This window comes from Lucilia cuprina, chromosome 4 (assembly GCF_022045245.1).
Source record: "Lucilia cuprina isolate Lc7/37 chromosome 4, ASM2204524v1, whole genome shotgun sequence".
NCBI lineage: Eukaryota > Metazoa > Arthropoda > Insecta > Diptera > Calliphoridae > Lucilia > Lucilia cuprina.
The window spans coordinates 15,972,081-15,989,655 of record NC_060952.1 but is presented as its reverse complement, the minus strand read 5'-3'; the positions used below and the strand labels follow the sequence as shown (position 1 = coordinate 15,989,655).

General features: G+C 27.8%; 1 protein-coding gene across 13 annotated transcripts in view; it reads right to left on the bottom strand.

Moving 5' to 3' along the window:
* The window catches only part of LOC111690760 (collagen alpha chain CG42342), a 213,118-nt gene that overhangs the window by 42,419 nt on the left and 153,124 nt on the right, over positions 1–17,575 (bottom strand). For 9 of the 13 annotated variants that reach the window (XM_046948672.1, XM_046948671.1, XM_046948666.1 and 6 more), the window contains exons 3-7: positions 15,840–15,919; positions 15,672–15,779; positions 15,493–15,561; positions 12,193–12,372; positions 11,637–11,742 (exon numbers count right to left, since the gene is read on the bottom strand). In XM_046948672.1, the coding sequence (XP_046804628.1) occupies positions 11,637–11,742; positions 12,193–12,372; positions 15,493–15,561; positions 15,672–15,779; positions 15,840–15,919 (543 nt within the window). Of the gene's footprint in view, positions 1–11,636; positions 11,743–12,192; positions 12,373–14,288; positions 14,343–15,492; positions 15,562–15,671; positions 15,780–15,839; positions 15,920–17,575 lie in introns of all 13 variants that reach the window. The other 4 variants (XM_046948668.1, XM_046948669.1, XM_046948677.1 and 1 more) reach the window with 1 other exon arrangement.

The window sequence follows — 17,575 nt, the reverse complement described above, 5'->3', positions numbered from 1 at the left end:
GGGTCATCTTTGTGCGTAAAACAAAACAACTTATAAATTACCTTTTTGTAATCAATTATTTAAGCACATATTTGTAATCAAGCGTGGTAAGTGCTTATATACCATGTATTAGAATAAGTAAAAATGGCAATAATGTTTTTGCTTCCTTTTTTTCAATATTTTGTTTTGCTGGGTAATTGTTTTGTTGCAAATATTTTCATCTAGAAAAAAAAACTATTTTTATTGCGAACAGAAAACCTTTATTGTCTTGCAATTTCTCTTCTACCGGTTTTCTACTTGTATTAAAATATTTTTATTGGCATATAAATTTTAATAACATTTATAGAGAGGTTTATGTTGTGGTCTTTAGACAAATGTTTTAAGCATTTTTTCTATTTTTTATCATAATAAATTACTAACCATTTTATAGCTATAGAATTTAGAATTAGATTTTTTTGCCCAGTTCTTGTTTAAGAAGAAAAAATTTATTATATTATTTTATCTTTAGGTTTAAAACTAGAGTATTGCAATCTTAAAATATGATTTATAAGAACTTCAATTAAGCACTTGAGGTTTTTTATTTTTCTAAAAATAAATAAATCTATAAAGTGTAAAAATATTTTTCCAATAATTTTTAAAATGTTTTTATTTTTGATAAATATTTTAGTTTATCATTATAAACAACTATTGTTTAGAAATTTGTTAGAAAGTAAAACAAATGCTAGAATTTAATTTTTATACCCTACACCACTATAGTGGGGAGGGTAATATAAAATTGTGCTGATGTTTGTAACATACAAAAATATTGGTCCAATACCCACCTTAAAGTATACCGATCTATTCAGAATCATTTTTTGAGTCGATTAAGACATGTCCGTCCGTCCGTCTGTCCGGCTGGCTGGCTGTCCATGTAAACCTTGTGCGCAAGGTACAGGCCGTAATTTTCAAGATAATTTGATGAAATTTGGACCAAGCATGTTTTTTGGCACAGGGACGAAGCCTATTGAAAATGTTTGAAATCGGTCCATTATTTCACCTAGCCCCCATACAACCGTACCTCCCGATTTGAACTTTTTATGCCATAATTACGTCAAATATTCTGCTATCTCTTTAAAAATTGGCACAAATAAGTTTTATATAATTATAAATGACGCTGCAGATTTTCGCAAGGATCGGCCTATATTTGACCCTAGCCCCCATACAAACTCCCCTTCAAAAAATGACTTAAACGTCTAAAATTGACTTGTAACCATTTGTATCGCAATGAAACTCAACAAAACTAACTGTTATTTAGAAATATATCTTTTTCCCAAATTAACCGAGGATCGGCCCATATTTGACCTATATAAAGCCTCATTTAGAAATTTTAGTTTTTTTTATCAATAAATTGCTTAAATATTTTGGAATTATTGGTAATATTCAACATAAAACTTTCTTTACAAAAATAAAAATTTTATAAAAAGTAAAAATTTTAAAAATATACTCATGGTGTAGGGTATTATATGGTCGGCCATGCCCGACTATACTTTCCTACTTGTTTTGTTATGGCTTAGTGCTTTTGTAAGGAAAATATTTGCTGTTTAAATTTATAGAAAAATATCAGACTTATCAAAATTATTGGCAGCAAGATAATAACTTTATACAGCTTAAGATGGCAGAGGTTATGACTGACATTAGCTTTTAATATTTTTCGAAATATATTGTACTTTTTTAATAGTTTTTCTAACTATATTTTTACTTTGGATTACTTAAGAAATTTAGTTTTCCCACACAGTATTTAGTTTTATTATAACATATTTTAAATCATTCCACAATTTATAAGAGTTTTACCTAGAATATTAATATATTTTAAGGTGCTTATGTATTTAATCAATAAAATCTTTCTAAAAAAAATCATAATGCATAAATCTAAACGAAAAATAGATCTCTTGTGTCTGTTACATAAAAAAACATTTTTTTCCAAATTAAATATTAAATGCTTTTCAAGTGAATTATACACTGAAGGAAATAACTTGATGTAATAAAAGTTAAAATTTTCTTTAAAACTGTAGATCACTTATGGCATAAGATAATGTTTAAAGTTTATAGAAATTTATTTAGAAAAAAGCCTTAGCAGAGATTCTGTAAGATGTTTTTAGAAAGGGTCTATCTTTGTATAATATTAATTATGTATTTTTAAATTTTATCATTTGTAATATAACAATTTTGTTGTTTTCCAATATTTTCTTTTTTGATTTTTTCCTTTAATGTAAAATTTTGTTATTTGCTTTATAAGTTTCCAGCAACAATATGTGTTAAAAATGCATTAATATTCCATTAATAAACAACAATTTTTGTACAATGTATTTTAACTCCCACTTTCGTAAAAGTTTTCCACCAAGCATAAAAAATTAAAAATCAATTTATCAAAATTGTGTAAAAAAGGAAATGATACTAAAAAAATAAATTTTAATTTCTAGCACAACTCTCAAAACAACTATGTGTGTATAAGTTTTAGTATTTGTATATGAATTTGTTTTTTGTTCCCACTTAAGCTCTATTGAATACAAATTTATGACACTTGCTGTAGATTATTGGCTTTATTGTTTATTTTGTTTTTTCTGATACTAAATGGAAACAAATCTGTTTATAAATAAACAACAAACGAACTGTATAAATTATTTATGTAAGTAACTAAAAAAAAACTAAACAAAGTACATGCATGCACTTGCATGTAAAATATTTGCTTAATTTAAAAAAAAATAAATTTAAACATTTTAAACAAGTTTCTAAAAATTAAGCTCAAAAATACTTAAAATATTGCTTTTATGTTTTACAATAAGTATTCCCAGGTTTATTTCAAAGTTTTTTTCATAAAATTTTTATTACTTAAACAATATTAAATTTTATATTGAGTTTGTTATTAAGTTTTCCTTTTAAGACTTTGTTTAAATTGAGCCAATAAAAGCCACTTGTAATGCTCATTCAATCAATCAAACAATGTATGGAATAGAATATAAAACAAATATTAATGTTTAATACCCAGTAGTACTGGGGACTATTGTCTACAAGTCTCGCTTAAGTTTTTTAATCAAACTAGACAAACTTCTTGTATGCTTAAGTCTTATTCCCTCATTCATATGGATATTAAAAGTTTATTTTTTATTTTTCATATAAACAGTCTATCTATATTTAATAGTCTGTTCTTTAGTCTAGTCTATAGTCTAGTATATAGTCTAAAGTCTAGTCTATAGTCTAGACTATAGTCTAGACTATAGTCTAGTCTATAGTCTAGTCTATAGTCTAGACTATAGTCTAGTCTATAGTCTAGTCTATAGTCTAGTCTATAGTCTAGTCTATAGTCTAGTCTATAGTCTAGTCTATAGTCTAGTCTATAGTCTAGTCTATAGTCTAGTCTATAGTCTAGTCTATAGTCTAGTCTATAGTCTAGTCTATAGTCTAGTCTATAGTCTAGTCTATAGTCTAGTCTATAGTCTAGTCTATAGTCTAGTCTATAGTCTAGTCTATAGTCTAGTCTATAGTCTAGTCTATAGTCTAGTCTATAATCTAGTCTATAGTCTAGTCTATAGTCTAGTCTATAGTCCAGTCTATAGTCTAGTCTATAGTCTAGTCTATAGTCTAGTCTATAGTCTAGTCTATAGTCTAGTCTATAGTCTAGTCTATAGTCTAGTCTATAGTCTAGTCTATAGTCTAGTCTATAGTCTAGTCTATAGTCTAGTCTATAGTCTAGTCTATAGTCTAGTCTATAGTCTAGTCTATAGTCTAGTCTATAGTCTAGTCTATAGTCTAGTCTATAGTCTAGTCTATAGTCTAGTCTATAGTCTAGTCTATAGTCTAGTCTATAGTCTAGTCTATAGTCTAGTCTATAGTCTAGTCTATAGTCTAGTCTATAGTCTAGTCTATAGTCTAGTCTATAGTCTAGTCTATAGTCTAGTCTATAGTCTAGTCTATAGTCTAGTCTATAGTCTAGTCTATAGTCTAGTCTATAGTCTAGTCTATAGTCTAGTCTATAGTCTAGTCTATAGTCTAGTCTATAGTCTAGTCTATAGTCTAGTCTATAGTCTAGTCTATAGTCTAGTCTATAGTCTAGTCTATAGTCTAGTCTATAGTCTAGTCTATAGTCTAGTCTATAGTCTAGTCTATAGTCTAGTCTATAGTCTAGTCTATAGTCTAGTCTATAGTCTAGTCTATAGTCTAGTCTATAGTCTAGTCTATAGTCTAGTCTATAGTCTAGTCTATAGTCTAGTCTATAGTCTAGTCTATAGTCTAGTCTATAGTCTAGTCTATAGTCTAGTCTATAGTCTAGTCTATAGTCTAGTCTATAGTCTAGTCTATAGTCTAGTCTATAGTCTAGTCTATAGTCTAGTCTATAGTCTAGTCTATAGTCTAGTCTATAGTCTAGTCTATAGTCTAGTCTATAGTCTAGTCTATAGTCTAGTCTATAGTCTAGTCTATAGTCTAGTCTATAGTCTAGTCTATAGTCTGGTCATAGTCTAGTCTATAGTCTAGTCTATAGTCTAGTCTATTCTAGTCTATAGTCTAGTCTATAGTCTAGTCTATAATCTAGTCTATAGTCTAGTCTATAGTCTAGTCTATAGTCCAGTCTATAGTCTAGTCTATAGTCTAGTCTATAGTCTAGTCTATAGTCTAGTCTATAGTCTAGTCTATAGTCTAGTCTATAGTCTAGTCTATAGTCTAGTCTATAGTCTAGTCTATAGTCTAGTCTATAGTCTAGTCTATAGTCTAGTCTATAGTCTAGTCTATAGTCTAGTCTATAGTCTAGTCTATAGTCTAGTCTATAGTCTAGTCTATAGTCTAGTCTATAGTCTAGTCTATAGTCTAGTCTATAGTCTAGTCTATAGTCTAGTCTATAGTCTAGTCTATAGTCTAGTCTATAGTCTAGTCTATAGTCTAGTCTATAGTCTAGTCTATAGTCTAGTCTATAGTCTAGTCTATAGTCTAGTCTATAGTCTAGTCTATAGTCTAGTCTATAGTCTAGTCTATAGTCTAGTCTATAGTCTAGTCTATAGTCTAGTCTATAGTCTATTCTATAGTCTAGTCTATAGTCTAGTCTATAGTCTAGTCTATAGTCTAGTCTATAGTCTAGTCTATAGTCTAGTCTATAGTCTAGTCTATAGTTTAGTCTATAGTCTAGTCTATAGTCTAGTCTAGTGTAGTTTAGTGTAGTTAAGTTCAGTCTATAGTCTAGTCTGTCTAGTCTATGCTTTAATCTAGTCTAGCCTGAGGAATGGTTGGAAAACACAAAATATAGTCTAGTCTATAGTCTAGTCTATAGTCTAGTCTATAGTCTTGTCTATAGTCTAGTCTATAGTCTAGTCTATAGTCTAGTCTATAGTCTAGTCTATAGTCTAGTCTATAGTCTATAGTCTATAGTCTAGTCTATAGTCTAGTCTATAGTCTATAGTCTATAGTCTTGTCTATAGTCTAGTCTATAGTCTAGTCTATAGTCTAGTCTATAGTCTAGTCTATAGTCTAGTCTATAGTCTAGTCTATAGTCTAGTCTATAGTCTGGTCATAGTCTAGTCTATAGTCTAGTCTAGTCTATAGTCTAGTCTATAGTCTAGTCTATAGTCTAGTCTATAGTCTAGTCTATAGTCTAGTCTATAGTCTAGTCTATAGTCTAGTCTATAGTCTAGTCTATAGTCTAGTCTATAGTCTAGTCTATAGTCTAGTCTATAGTCTAGTCTATAGTCTAGTCTAAAGTCTAGTCTATAGTCTAGTCTATAGTCTAGTCTATAGTCTAGTCTATAGTCTAGTCTATAGTCTAGTCTATAGTCTAGTCTATAGTCTAGTCTATAGTCTATTCTATAGTCTAGTCTATAGTCTAGTCTATAGTCTAGTCTATAGTCTAGTCTATAGTCTAGTCTATAGTCTAGTCTATAGTTTAGTCTATAGTCTAGTCTATAGTCTAGTCTAGTGTAGTTTAGTGTAGTTAAGTTCAGTCTATAGTCTAGTCTGTCTAGTCTATGCTTTAATCTAGTCTAGCCTGAGGAATGGTTGGAAAACACAAAATATTAAATACAAATCTAGCTCGAACCAAGCCCTTTTCGGGATTAATTAAATTAATCTAATTTGTATATAAATTTGTTTTCAGATCAAACTTAACATATTTATATCTGTCTTCTACCGAAACTACTGGGTTCTGCCTACATACATATATATGTACATGGATGAAAACCAGGCTTTCTTTTTGTACTCTCATTCTCCAGGGACATGTTCACTTTTTTCAACATTTATTTTCTGGTTTTACTTTTTAGGTGTATTTGTGTGAGTATTAATGTTGATTTGTTTATTTTGGTTTAAAATGCATGTTTTGCATACAAAAATTACAAAAATTTATAAAACAAATATTCAAAAAGAGAAAAAAATTATACACACGCGAGTTTTGTTTTTGATTTTTTTCTCCTCGTTTCGTTTGTTTTCCTTTTCCCACATTGTATTTGTTTTGGTTTTGTTTATTTATTTTTTTTTTCTTGTTGTTTAGTTTTTTAGGGAAAATTTATGATCTTTAAGAGTTTTAATAATGTAAATATATTTTTGTTATTTTTTCAAAATTTGAGGGGGTGGTTGGTGGCTGAATGTCTCTGTTCTAACACCTACACCTATTAAAAATGAAATTTGTATGAATTATTTAAGAATGAATACCAACTTTAATTTAGAGTTTAAAATTATTTTTTTAAGAATTTCGAAAATTTTTGTTAATAGAAGAGGTTGTAGAGTTGTAGACAAAAAAAGTTGTTTAATTGTCTTCTAAGTAATGTCATTTAACATTTGTTTTATTTTATTTCTTATTTGTTTTTATTTCTAGTTTTATTGTTAAAATTTTATGGTTAGCATTTTAACACTTAATTAAATCTTAAATTATTGCTGAAGAAAAACTTTATAGAAAAAATTGTTATGCTTTAATTTGATTTCCACCAGCATTCTTAGACCCGACATTTGTGATACAACACAGATGTGACATTAAAAGATTTTTATGTTTTATGGAATAAGTGATTTATTTATATTTAAATATTGATTGGTTTTTTATTAAATCATTAGAAATTAAAGGAAATGCTAAAGAAGATATATGACATCAATCTTAATTGAAAAAAGAAGAAATAAAATCAATCTTAATTTGTTAAAAATATATTTTTTTAGACTGTAAAGACCCTGCGGATCAAAAAAGTTGCGTAAGAACAAAAAGTACCGATATGGACAAACTAAAGATTTGTAGGCTGGAATATAGTTTTTAGTTTTAGATTAGTAATTTATTATTTGTAATATTATTATTGCCAAACAATTTATCTTATATATGATGTTGACAATTTATTGAGATAATATTTGACTCGTTCTACAGGACAGTGATCTTTCCTAATATCTGCTAATAACTTAAAAGTTTTTGCTCATCATCATATTTTGTTCTTTCCACTAAAGCTTATTTTATATATACATATTTTTTTTAAAAATTACATGTCATTTGTTTAACCAAAAAAAAATATATATAACCAAAAAATATATATATATATATTTCAACAGACGACTTGTAATATGTAAAAAAATCAATTTTTATATTTGCTCGTTTTTGTTTCAAAACTGAAAAAAAACCTACATACATTCCAACACAAATTATGCGTAGCAAAATTAATGTTTTGTTATTATTTTTTTTATTTGTATTTTTGTCATTTATTGATTTTATATTTATGATTAATTTAAATTTGTGTCTGGCATATTTAATAAATAAATATATTTCACATAAATTAATATTAATAAATGATAAAACACGTAAATAAATTTTATGTAATTTTTTGATATCAATTTAAATTAAAGTGCGACATTATTTTTATCTGTTTTTTTTTGTTTTTGTTTAATGTAGACAAACAATAAAACACAAAAAAATCACTTATAACACATAAAAATACTCATTTAAGTGTGTAAATGGCCATATTTATCGGTATTAATAATAAATTTTACTTTTAGTTTGAAAATATACAACAACCATAATAATACGTGATTTGTTTTATCGATTAAGTGCAGTTTGCAGAAATGGATTACATTTAGGTATTTATCAAGTAAAAAATGAACATTTTTATATATTTCTTCAATTTATAAATTTTTGATCTAAAAGTACTGCCAGAAATAACTCGATGAATTAAATTAAATTTAGCGCTCTTTGCTGATATCATACTTTTACTTAAAATCAATTTTAATTTCGCCTTTTACAATTTTCAGATTGTAATGGAAATTTTGTTCAGTTTTTAGTCTGATAGTTAAACTGTAGTCTTCTATTTGAACGGTTGTCAGATTTTACAACATTAAAAAAAATAACAATCGTGTTAATTTAAAATTTTTCTCTTGAAGAGTTAGCAGAAAAACCATTTCTGACAAAGACAAACAATTTAAGTTGATATGGTTGTTTTTTTCGAAACATTTTTCTGACAACATTGTGTGATCTAATAATGATCTAACAACCGTGTATACGTAGCTTTGCATTCGGACTATTGTCTTTTAGTCGGAATATAGTTTTATAGTCTAATAGTGGTCATTTACATATGTATGTATATACTGTCTTATTCATAGACATTTATGGAACAAATTTTGTATGAAAATTTGATTTATAAACCTTTGATATATTTTTTAATAAGATCCATAGTCTTTAGTAGAGCTTTAATCTTGTAGTCTAACTAAAGACTTTTTGAAAATCAGACGGACCATTCACTAGCATGCGAAATAAAGTCTTATAATCGGATCATAATCTTATAATCGTATTTAAGTCGGAAAGCAGTCATATTTTTGATGTGTTAGTCTAACAGTAGGGCTATAGGTATTATAGTCAGACTAGTCGATTAATAGTCTATAGTTTAATAGTTTACTACAGTCCCATAGCCTTATGGTGGCGGACTATATTTTAAACGATTTATAAATCAAATTACGAATGAAAATTTTGTTTTATAAACCTTTTTTAAAATAATTGTTGTTTGCGAATAAGGTTTTTAAAGCATAACTGTAAACTTATATTCTAATTGACCGATTGTAAACTTATAGTAAGACTATAGTCATGTAGTCAGATCATAAAATTCAGACTTTGTCGAACTATGGTCTTATAGTCGAACTGTAATAGAAATATATGAAATGTTAGGCTACTTTAGTTCTTCCCAGCAAAAATAAAAAGAAGTACTTCCAAAAACTAACATTTTTTAACTTCTGTGAAGATGAAGTTTATTAATATCCAAAGATGCGAAAGGCATCCAAGTTTTTTTTTATTAAAGGAATATTTTTTTGTATTGAAATCTACTGAATTCAACCAATTTCATTTTGGAGTAAATCAAAAAATTCGTTTAATTTATTATATATATTAATATTATTTAAATCAAATTAGTCTTATTTAAAATACTAAAATCTCACTTTCTAATTACTTTAACAAAAAGAAAAACATAAATATTACTTCCTTAGAATGACTTCAGATGTAGTGAATTCATCTGAAGTCCTCACTCCTAGACAAGCCTGTGTTAAAATCATAACTTCTTCAGGTCTTTTTCAGTACTTCCATGGAGTAAATTCTACTTCTTTTTCGCTTCTTTAAAAGTTTTTTTTTTTTTTTTGCTGGGTATGTATGGATCTGTGGCATTATAAGTGGAATTTAGATGCACCAAAATAGTTGGACTATAGTTGGCCTTAAACATAGTCAATAGTGTTATACACGGATTATATAATAGGACTTAAGTTTGAATTAAAGAAAGTTTTTAGTTTTAAAACTGAAGTCTAGTTGTTGTCATTTAACAATCTTTTAATCACATAAGAGTCTAATTTCCAGACTGTTTTTATATTAGAATTTTAACTTGTTGAATAGATACCTGGTTAATATAAATATTGTTTTAATTTTTTTTTCAATATTTTTACTTTGAAAAGCTGTTGATGTTATAGACTGCGGTGTCATAATCTGTCAAATATTGTTTTTGTTGTCATTTTAATATAAATTAGATAGATATTTACATGTCTACATAAGTACCAACATTGTTTTATTAATTTAAATATGTCATTTATAAATATACATATTCAACATTTCGTATATGTAACAAATTAAAATCATAAAATGTTTTTGCAAACAAAATATAATGGAAAAATTATACAAATTTGTATAATAAAATAATTAATAATTAATTGTATGCAGTGGGAATAAAATTAATTTAAAATTATTTATAAACTATTTAAATAACCAACGAAATATTAAAAATGTTGAGAAAAAATTAAAATGATACATATTGAAAATTTGAAAGAAAAACTTAGGAAGAATTGCTTTAAAAAATTTTTGTTATTTTTTATAATTCTTTACAAAATTCTTTAGGTTCATAAAAATTCTTCAAATATCACATTTTATTTGCTTTAATAAGTTCTCAAATTTTTATTTTTATAAAAATATTATTTTTCCTTTATTCTTTAATAACTTAATTAATCTTCAACTCTAAACAAAATTAAATCATAATTCCCCAAGATTATTATCAATTGTATTTTCATAGACATTAAAAATATCCTGGCAGTAGCATCATTAAATTAACTCAATTCTCAATAAATACAAGACTCAAGTGACTTCATTAACGTTAAAAAGCAGCAGCAGCCTCATCTACAAAGGACACAGCGGGATAATAAAACAATAACAACAACTATATACTATTAAATATGACCAAAAACCCTCAACAACAATAGTGTCAGAGTACGAACATCATTAAAAGCAATAAATAAAAATAGAAAAAATAACATTTGCTCCTCTATGTACGGCTATATTTTAAAAAAGTTATTTTTTTATACAAATGCTTTATTATTACATTAACTTTGGGTTCTGCTTCAAGAATTGAAAGGGCCTATGCTCTTTTAGGTGACAAATAAGATGTTTTTACAAATTGAAAGCACAGTGTTTACGTACGTCAACACTATGTAATGTTAACAACGTAACATTTAGATATCAACAACGAATTGACAACGTAACGTTGCCAACATTACATTGTGTTGTCGTATGTAAATGTACATACTTTGACAACAGATGTTTTTGAAAAATTATAAACACTTTTGTGCCAATTTCGTACCAGACGTGTATATTTTGTTTGCCTCTGTGAATAGAAAGTCAAACTAGTAGACGAAAATTTATACCTTTTGACAGGTCACTGATCTTATGTTGCTATAAAATATCTGTAGTATGTATTCTTTTATGCGTTTTTCCAGTTCTAAGTGTATTGATAAATAGAAACCTTTTAACAACTACAAAAATAAACTAAACGTGTGACAACACCATAGTTTAACGCTTAAAACAGCAACAAAAACTAAACAAAAAATGTTTTCAAGCCTAAGAAATAAAGAACCCGAAAAATGCTGTAAATTAACCAAACTACCAGCATTGTCAATATTTTGGGCAAAAACAACAAAGTCACATGTAGAAACACTCAAGAGTCGTGGAAAATACGTACGTACATACACATGTAAGAGAATACACACAAAGGGAAAAAGAGGGTCTATTCTTACTATTAAAAAGGAACCTATAAGTACCCCTTATATTTACTCAATGTTTATAATGATTTGTTATTTTTTTTTGTTTTGTTTATCTATTTTGATTGGTTGTCGTTGTCGTCTGTCTTTGTTTAAAAAATATTTCTATTACAAATTACCTGGTGGTCCTGGAGGTCCGGGTGGACCTTCAATAATGCCTGTTGGAAATTCATCACCTTTGATTGTTGTGGTAAGACCACGATCACCACGGTCACCTTTGTCACCCTGAAAATATTTGAAAAATAAAGAAAATAAAAAACATATAAAACAAATCAATATAAACACAAGGACATATTGTACAAATACTTAATTATGGAAAAAGGACAATGAAGGCATTAAAGAATTTTCTTTTGTTGCAAAAAGAATGTTCTTTTGAAGGCTAACAACAATAGTTTAACATAATATTTATTTAAGATTTCATTTAAACAAAAGGACAGGACATTTAATATTGTTTTTCATTTTCTTGTTTTCTTAGGAATTTATAGTTGTTTTTCTTTTTGTTATTCTTTGTTTTAAGATGTCATAATATAGGGTGACTATAGTTTAGTTTATGTTATGCTTTTGTTTTCCCTTAACCATTGTTTAAGTTTTTTTTGAAAAGAATATTCCTTTTTTCCGTTTTTTTATTGAAATTTTGTTAATAACTTGTTGTTTGTTTGTTGTGTCATTTAATACCTTTAATCCGGCAGGTCCTGGTGTTCCTGCTGGTCCCATTGGTCCGGGTTCTCCTGTTGGACCTGGTGGTCCTGGTGGCCCTGTTTCGCCCGGAGGTCCTCTTTCACCATTTGTACCGGGTACTCCCATCTCACCAGGTGGGCCTGGTGGTCCTGGGGGACCGGGTTCACCTGGTTCTCCCTATTAATTTAAATAATCTTATTAGTATTTGAAAAATAATTTATTAAAAAAATAGAAAAATTACCATTAAGTTTAACTACTTTAAAAAATATCTATTAAAATAAATTGAGCGAATATTGTACAATATGGAGAAGTGTTAAAATACGTTCTCACTTATTAAATAATCTTTATATATAAAAGAGTTGCGTTACTGACTGATTGATCATCTTAAAGCCTAAACGGCTGAACCTAGCAACGTGATATTTTGACACTAAATGTATTTTTGGTTATGTAGATCCACTTAGAAGGGATTTTTAGAAATTCAAATTTTTAGGGAGTAAAACACGTTAAAAGCGGGTAAATTTGGTAACCTAATATCTCCTAACCGTAAAGAGATACTACAAAAAAGTTACACAAAAGCTAATTCAAAAAATAAGCGGACAGGTGTCTGGTACTTTTTCGAAATTCGGTTCATTTTAGAAGTAAATCGGTAAAAACTCTATTTTGGTACTTTTTTTTAACCTTATGTACCTTTTTACCAGTTAACATAGAAATAAAATTTAGATCACATTCGAATATAATTTTGGTACTTTTGAGAAATACGAACGTTTAAGGGGTAAAAATCTTACTTATTTTTGGTACCTACTTTTTTGTAAAACGCTGTTACCTATTTATTGGTTTGTCTATATGAATATTTATAGGTGGTGTTGCATTTTTTGGAATAAACCTTTTTTTTACATCACTAGAAGAAAAAAATACCAAATGTGGTGTAGAAATGGGAATATTTATATTATTAAAATTTTAATTAAATTTTACAAATTGGTAGATTAAGTTACACTAAAGATTGTGCTATTTGGATCTCGGATTTCTAGGCTTACTTATTCACTTTGTGTTTCTCTATATCTGGAAGGAACAATAGGCTACTTTTTATTTTGATATTTCAAGTGGGCGAGATGCCACGCCCTTATTAAGAAAATATTAAATCCGTATATATAAAATAATATAATAGTTAGAGTCCTCAAATTTTGTCGGATCGACTTTAGTGTCAATACAATTATTTAAATTATTAAAATTTTGCACGAATAACTTTAACATCCCTGTAATAATTTTTAGTAATAAATTGGCGGACTACCCATGAGGCGAGCGGCACCTCTCATATTATTTAAATATAAAAATTCGTTTATCTGGGAATAGCAGACTTTCATCTGGTTGGGCTTGGATCTCCCCCCATATGAATCAAACAGACATATATGAATTAAAAATAAAATTTCGTATATCTTAAAAACGGTTAGATAATTTACATTTTTCATAGATAGATAGAAATTGGTGATAGATAGAAATTGGCAAACTTGCAATGCAAAGCTTGGCAACTCTCATATGTATCACATTGTTAATCTGGAAAACTATTGTTGTTAGAATTTTCTAGAGAGTAAAACAAAAAATATTGTGTATCCCACGGCATTAGAATATAAATTATTTTTTAAAAATTATGTTTAAAAAAAGGAGATAAAAATGCCGATTTTTAGGGGTCCCGTTATTTTATGGTTGTGAACGTTGCCTAATATTTAGTCTTACATTCAAAGTATGTCAAAGTCAGACTATTAAATGTTTCTGCAGCCCTTAGGATATATTAAAGGTCGTAATGTAGTCTTAAGGACTGGCTTTAGCAGTAACGGTACAGATTTTTTATCCCATATATGCCCTCAGAAACGCATTAAAGTATAGCGCACATCAGATCCTAGTCTCCATGTAATAATTTACACTTCAGTCAACGGTTTTTCTTCGAACACTATATTCTTTTACTCATGTTTCAATTTTTGTAGAACTATTGTATCTTAATCGCTTTATTTATTTTTTACTTTAGTAATTATTATAATTTTATAAAAATTTAACATGCATTAGTACTTTTTTTAAATACCAGAAATTCCCACACTTACCTTTAACTGTATTACAGTCGCCGTTGATATATTAACACCGGCTTCTTGTAAACCCTTTTAGTTTTTGTTAATAATATTAGGTGTTAAACGAATTTTGTTAATGTTTGTGAAAAGAAACCACCAATATTAACAAATTAAAAGAAAAGAAAACATAAACATAAAATGAATAGAAAATTAAAATTAAAACAAATTAAATACCAAGAAATTAATAAAGAAATATTAATAACAAAAAGAAAATGTTAAACTAAATAGTCATAAAAATTTAATGTTCTAAAACTACTAAAACGTAAGAATCAAAAAATTTTTTTTAATATTAAAACTTGACAAAGACCTTAACCCAAAGAAAAACTCTAAACAACATATTTTCTTAGATTTTATCATAATTTTCTAAATACTCATAAATAATAAACTTTTTTTTAATATTTTTAATTTTATGACTAAAACAAAAACTTTTTACGTTTTGTTTTTGCACCATAATTCCTTGACCACAAAATTGCTTTGTTTACACATTGTTGTCTCGTTCGGAAAGTTAATGTTTTCTTTAGCACGTTGTATTTGATCGTAAAAAAAGAAAATTATGAAAAAAACTTGTTGTCTGAAGGAAAAAAAATCAAAATTACCAAAGTTTTTGTTTATTTTAAATAGCACCACAAACAGACATACAACAATACAGAAAAAAATTTTTGACAATATACATCTACAGCCTGCTTTTAAAAATATATATATAACTTAAACTTTATAAAACCCTACAATTAAAGTTGTTTCTTCCTTCCCTATTCAATTACCTCTTAGTGTTTTTCTTAGTCCACTTAATAATTTACAGACTTTTTAACAAAACAATAAAGTAAAATACTTAAAAGTTTTAAGAAATAAACTTGAGTAGAAAATCACATTAAATATTCATTAAATAAAAGCAAAACAAAAACTCTACTGCATCTTTATAAATATTATAATGGTCTATTGAAAGGGAAAACGGAAATAAATATAGGAATATTTGGCAAAATTAATAAACACAAAAAGCTTTTAAACTTTAACTAAATCTTACCTTGGCCTTTAATTACTTAAATATTTATAGCAAAAATTAACAAATAACTACTGATAATAACATTTAAGTCAGAAAAAAGTTTAACAAAAAGCAATTAACTACAACCATAACTACTTCCAACATATGTTTTAAAATAAATAATTTTTCTCTTAGAAATACCTTAACGGCTACAATTTCAGCATAACCTAAGGTACCGCCATGTAATGTCGTTACCGATCTTTTAAGACCCTAAATGTGAAAAGTGAAAATTGTTGTTTGATAATTGAGCTTTAAAGTGATTTCATTATTACAATATAGAGTGTTAATGAGACTTATTTGTTCTCTTCTCTTCAAATTACCTTAACAGTTTGAAAAACATCAATGCCGGGGTGACCTACATCACCTTTAGAACCCTTATCACCGGGCCGTCCGGGAGCACCTTTTTCACCATTAATGCCATTAATACCCTGAATAAAAATAAATAATTGTATTCTATATATTTCGAAATACTAAAAAAATAAACTTACTGGTTCTCCTTTGTCGCCCTGATCTCCTTTCTTACCACGTTTCCCCCGTTTACCTGGAGGTCCAGGTGGGCCTGGTGGACCTGAAAGTTAAATAAAATTTATATTATTATTTAAATCATAAGTATTTTAATTGCTTTAAGACTTTGGTTGGATCATCTAGCTAGAATAGACTATACTGCAAGATCAACTTCAATGCTGATTGATCATACTTAAGTCTGTTTGATAGGAATATAGTCTCCTAGATTACACTATAATTAGACTATAGTCTGCTTAATAGATTCGTCTATATTCCACTATACTAGACTACAATCTGCAAGATCGAAGTAACTCTACTAGATCATATTATAATCCGCTATGATCTATTAAATCAAATTAAAGCTGCTACATGCAGAGAAAAAACATAGTTCTACATGGTTACTATAACAAAACTATGTTCACTGTAACAATATATTGTTATCAAAAACATATAATTGTTACGCTGCCCAATTAGACTAAAGTCTGCTAAATCTAACTTTCAACTGAAGACTGCTAATATGTATTAACTGATATCATAATCTGTTTAGTCTCTTAGTATCATACTAATACTTTAATCTTCTTCTAATAATATATTTATTATCCTCACTAATAACCTTTATACATACTTTCGTTTATTGCCTTAATTCATAATTTTTTTATTAAAAATCTTCGCTTTTAATAAAATTGTTGGTTTAACTTAAAGATTTCTGTTTGAAAAACTTTTGCTTTGTCAACAACAAAAAAAGTGACAAATATCACTATCATAATTTGACTGAATGAGTGAACAATTCAACCACTACTGATTTTTCCCTAAAAAAAAACTTTTATTTCCTTCCGTTTGTTTCGACATTTTCATCCATAATTTCTAGTTGTGTTTTTAGTTGCTTCGTTGAAACTCACAGAAATTATGTCAAGTCCTCTTTAAAGCTGATGGTTTGTCGTTCTTTGGTGATGGTTTTTTAAGTTTGTTTTTTCGTGTATATGTATGTATTAATGTGGGTGTATGGATGTCGTTTATTTAGCTTTTTCATTTTTCACCATATTTTGCTTCCTTAACTTTAGTTCATGTTCCTGTACATTCATTCAATTGTGTACTTTGTAACTACTTCAACCTCTAGTTACTCTCTTGATCGTTTTTAGTCCTTGTATATTTATTTAACTTTTATACTTTTAAACAGGATGTTGGGTTTAAGTGTATGTCTATGCCAATAAGTGTGTGTTGGTGTGTCTGTGTACATTTTGGTGGCAACCATAAATAGCTTCAGTTCTTTGGTTACGCATCAACACGTTTTTAGAACGTGCCACAATGGCAATTGAACCTTGCGTTTATTTTAGCTTTTCTTGTTGTTTTATTTTTTTGACAGTAAAAGTAAGATTTCTATTTGTTTTTTTTTTTCGTTCATATAGTAAAAGTGGAAATGTAAAAGTTTTTCTTTCCGAACAGATGTTTATGTTTTTCGTCGCAACTAGAAAGAAAAGTTTTCTAACTTTTGTTGGCTACTGTTTTTGTTTCTCCCTCTCCCTCTCTCTGTATTTTATATTTTATGTAAAGTTTAGGGAATTTTTAGTTTTGAAATTGAAAGCTATAGAGGTATTTGGGCAATTGTTAAAGAAGTTGATGCTTAAAGGGTTTAGCGATTCACAACTGGTTTAATGAAGTAAAAAGGATATGCTAGTATACTGGTGCAAGTATTGTCTTATGATAAGTTTATTGTCTTATA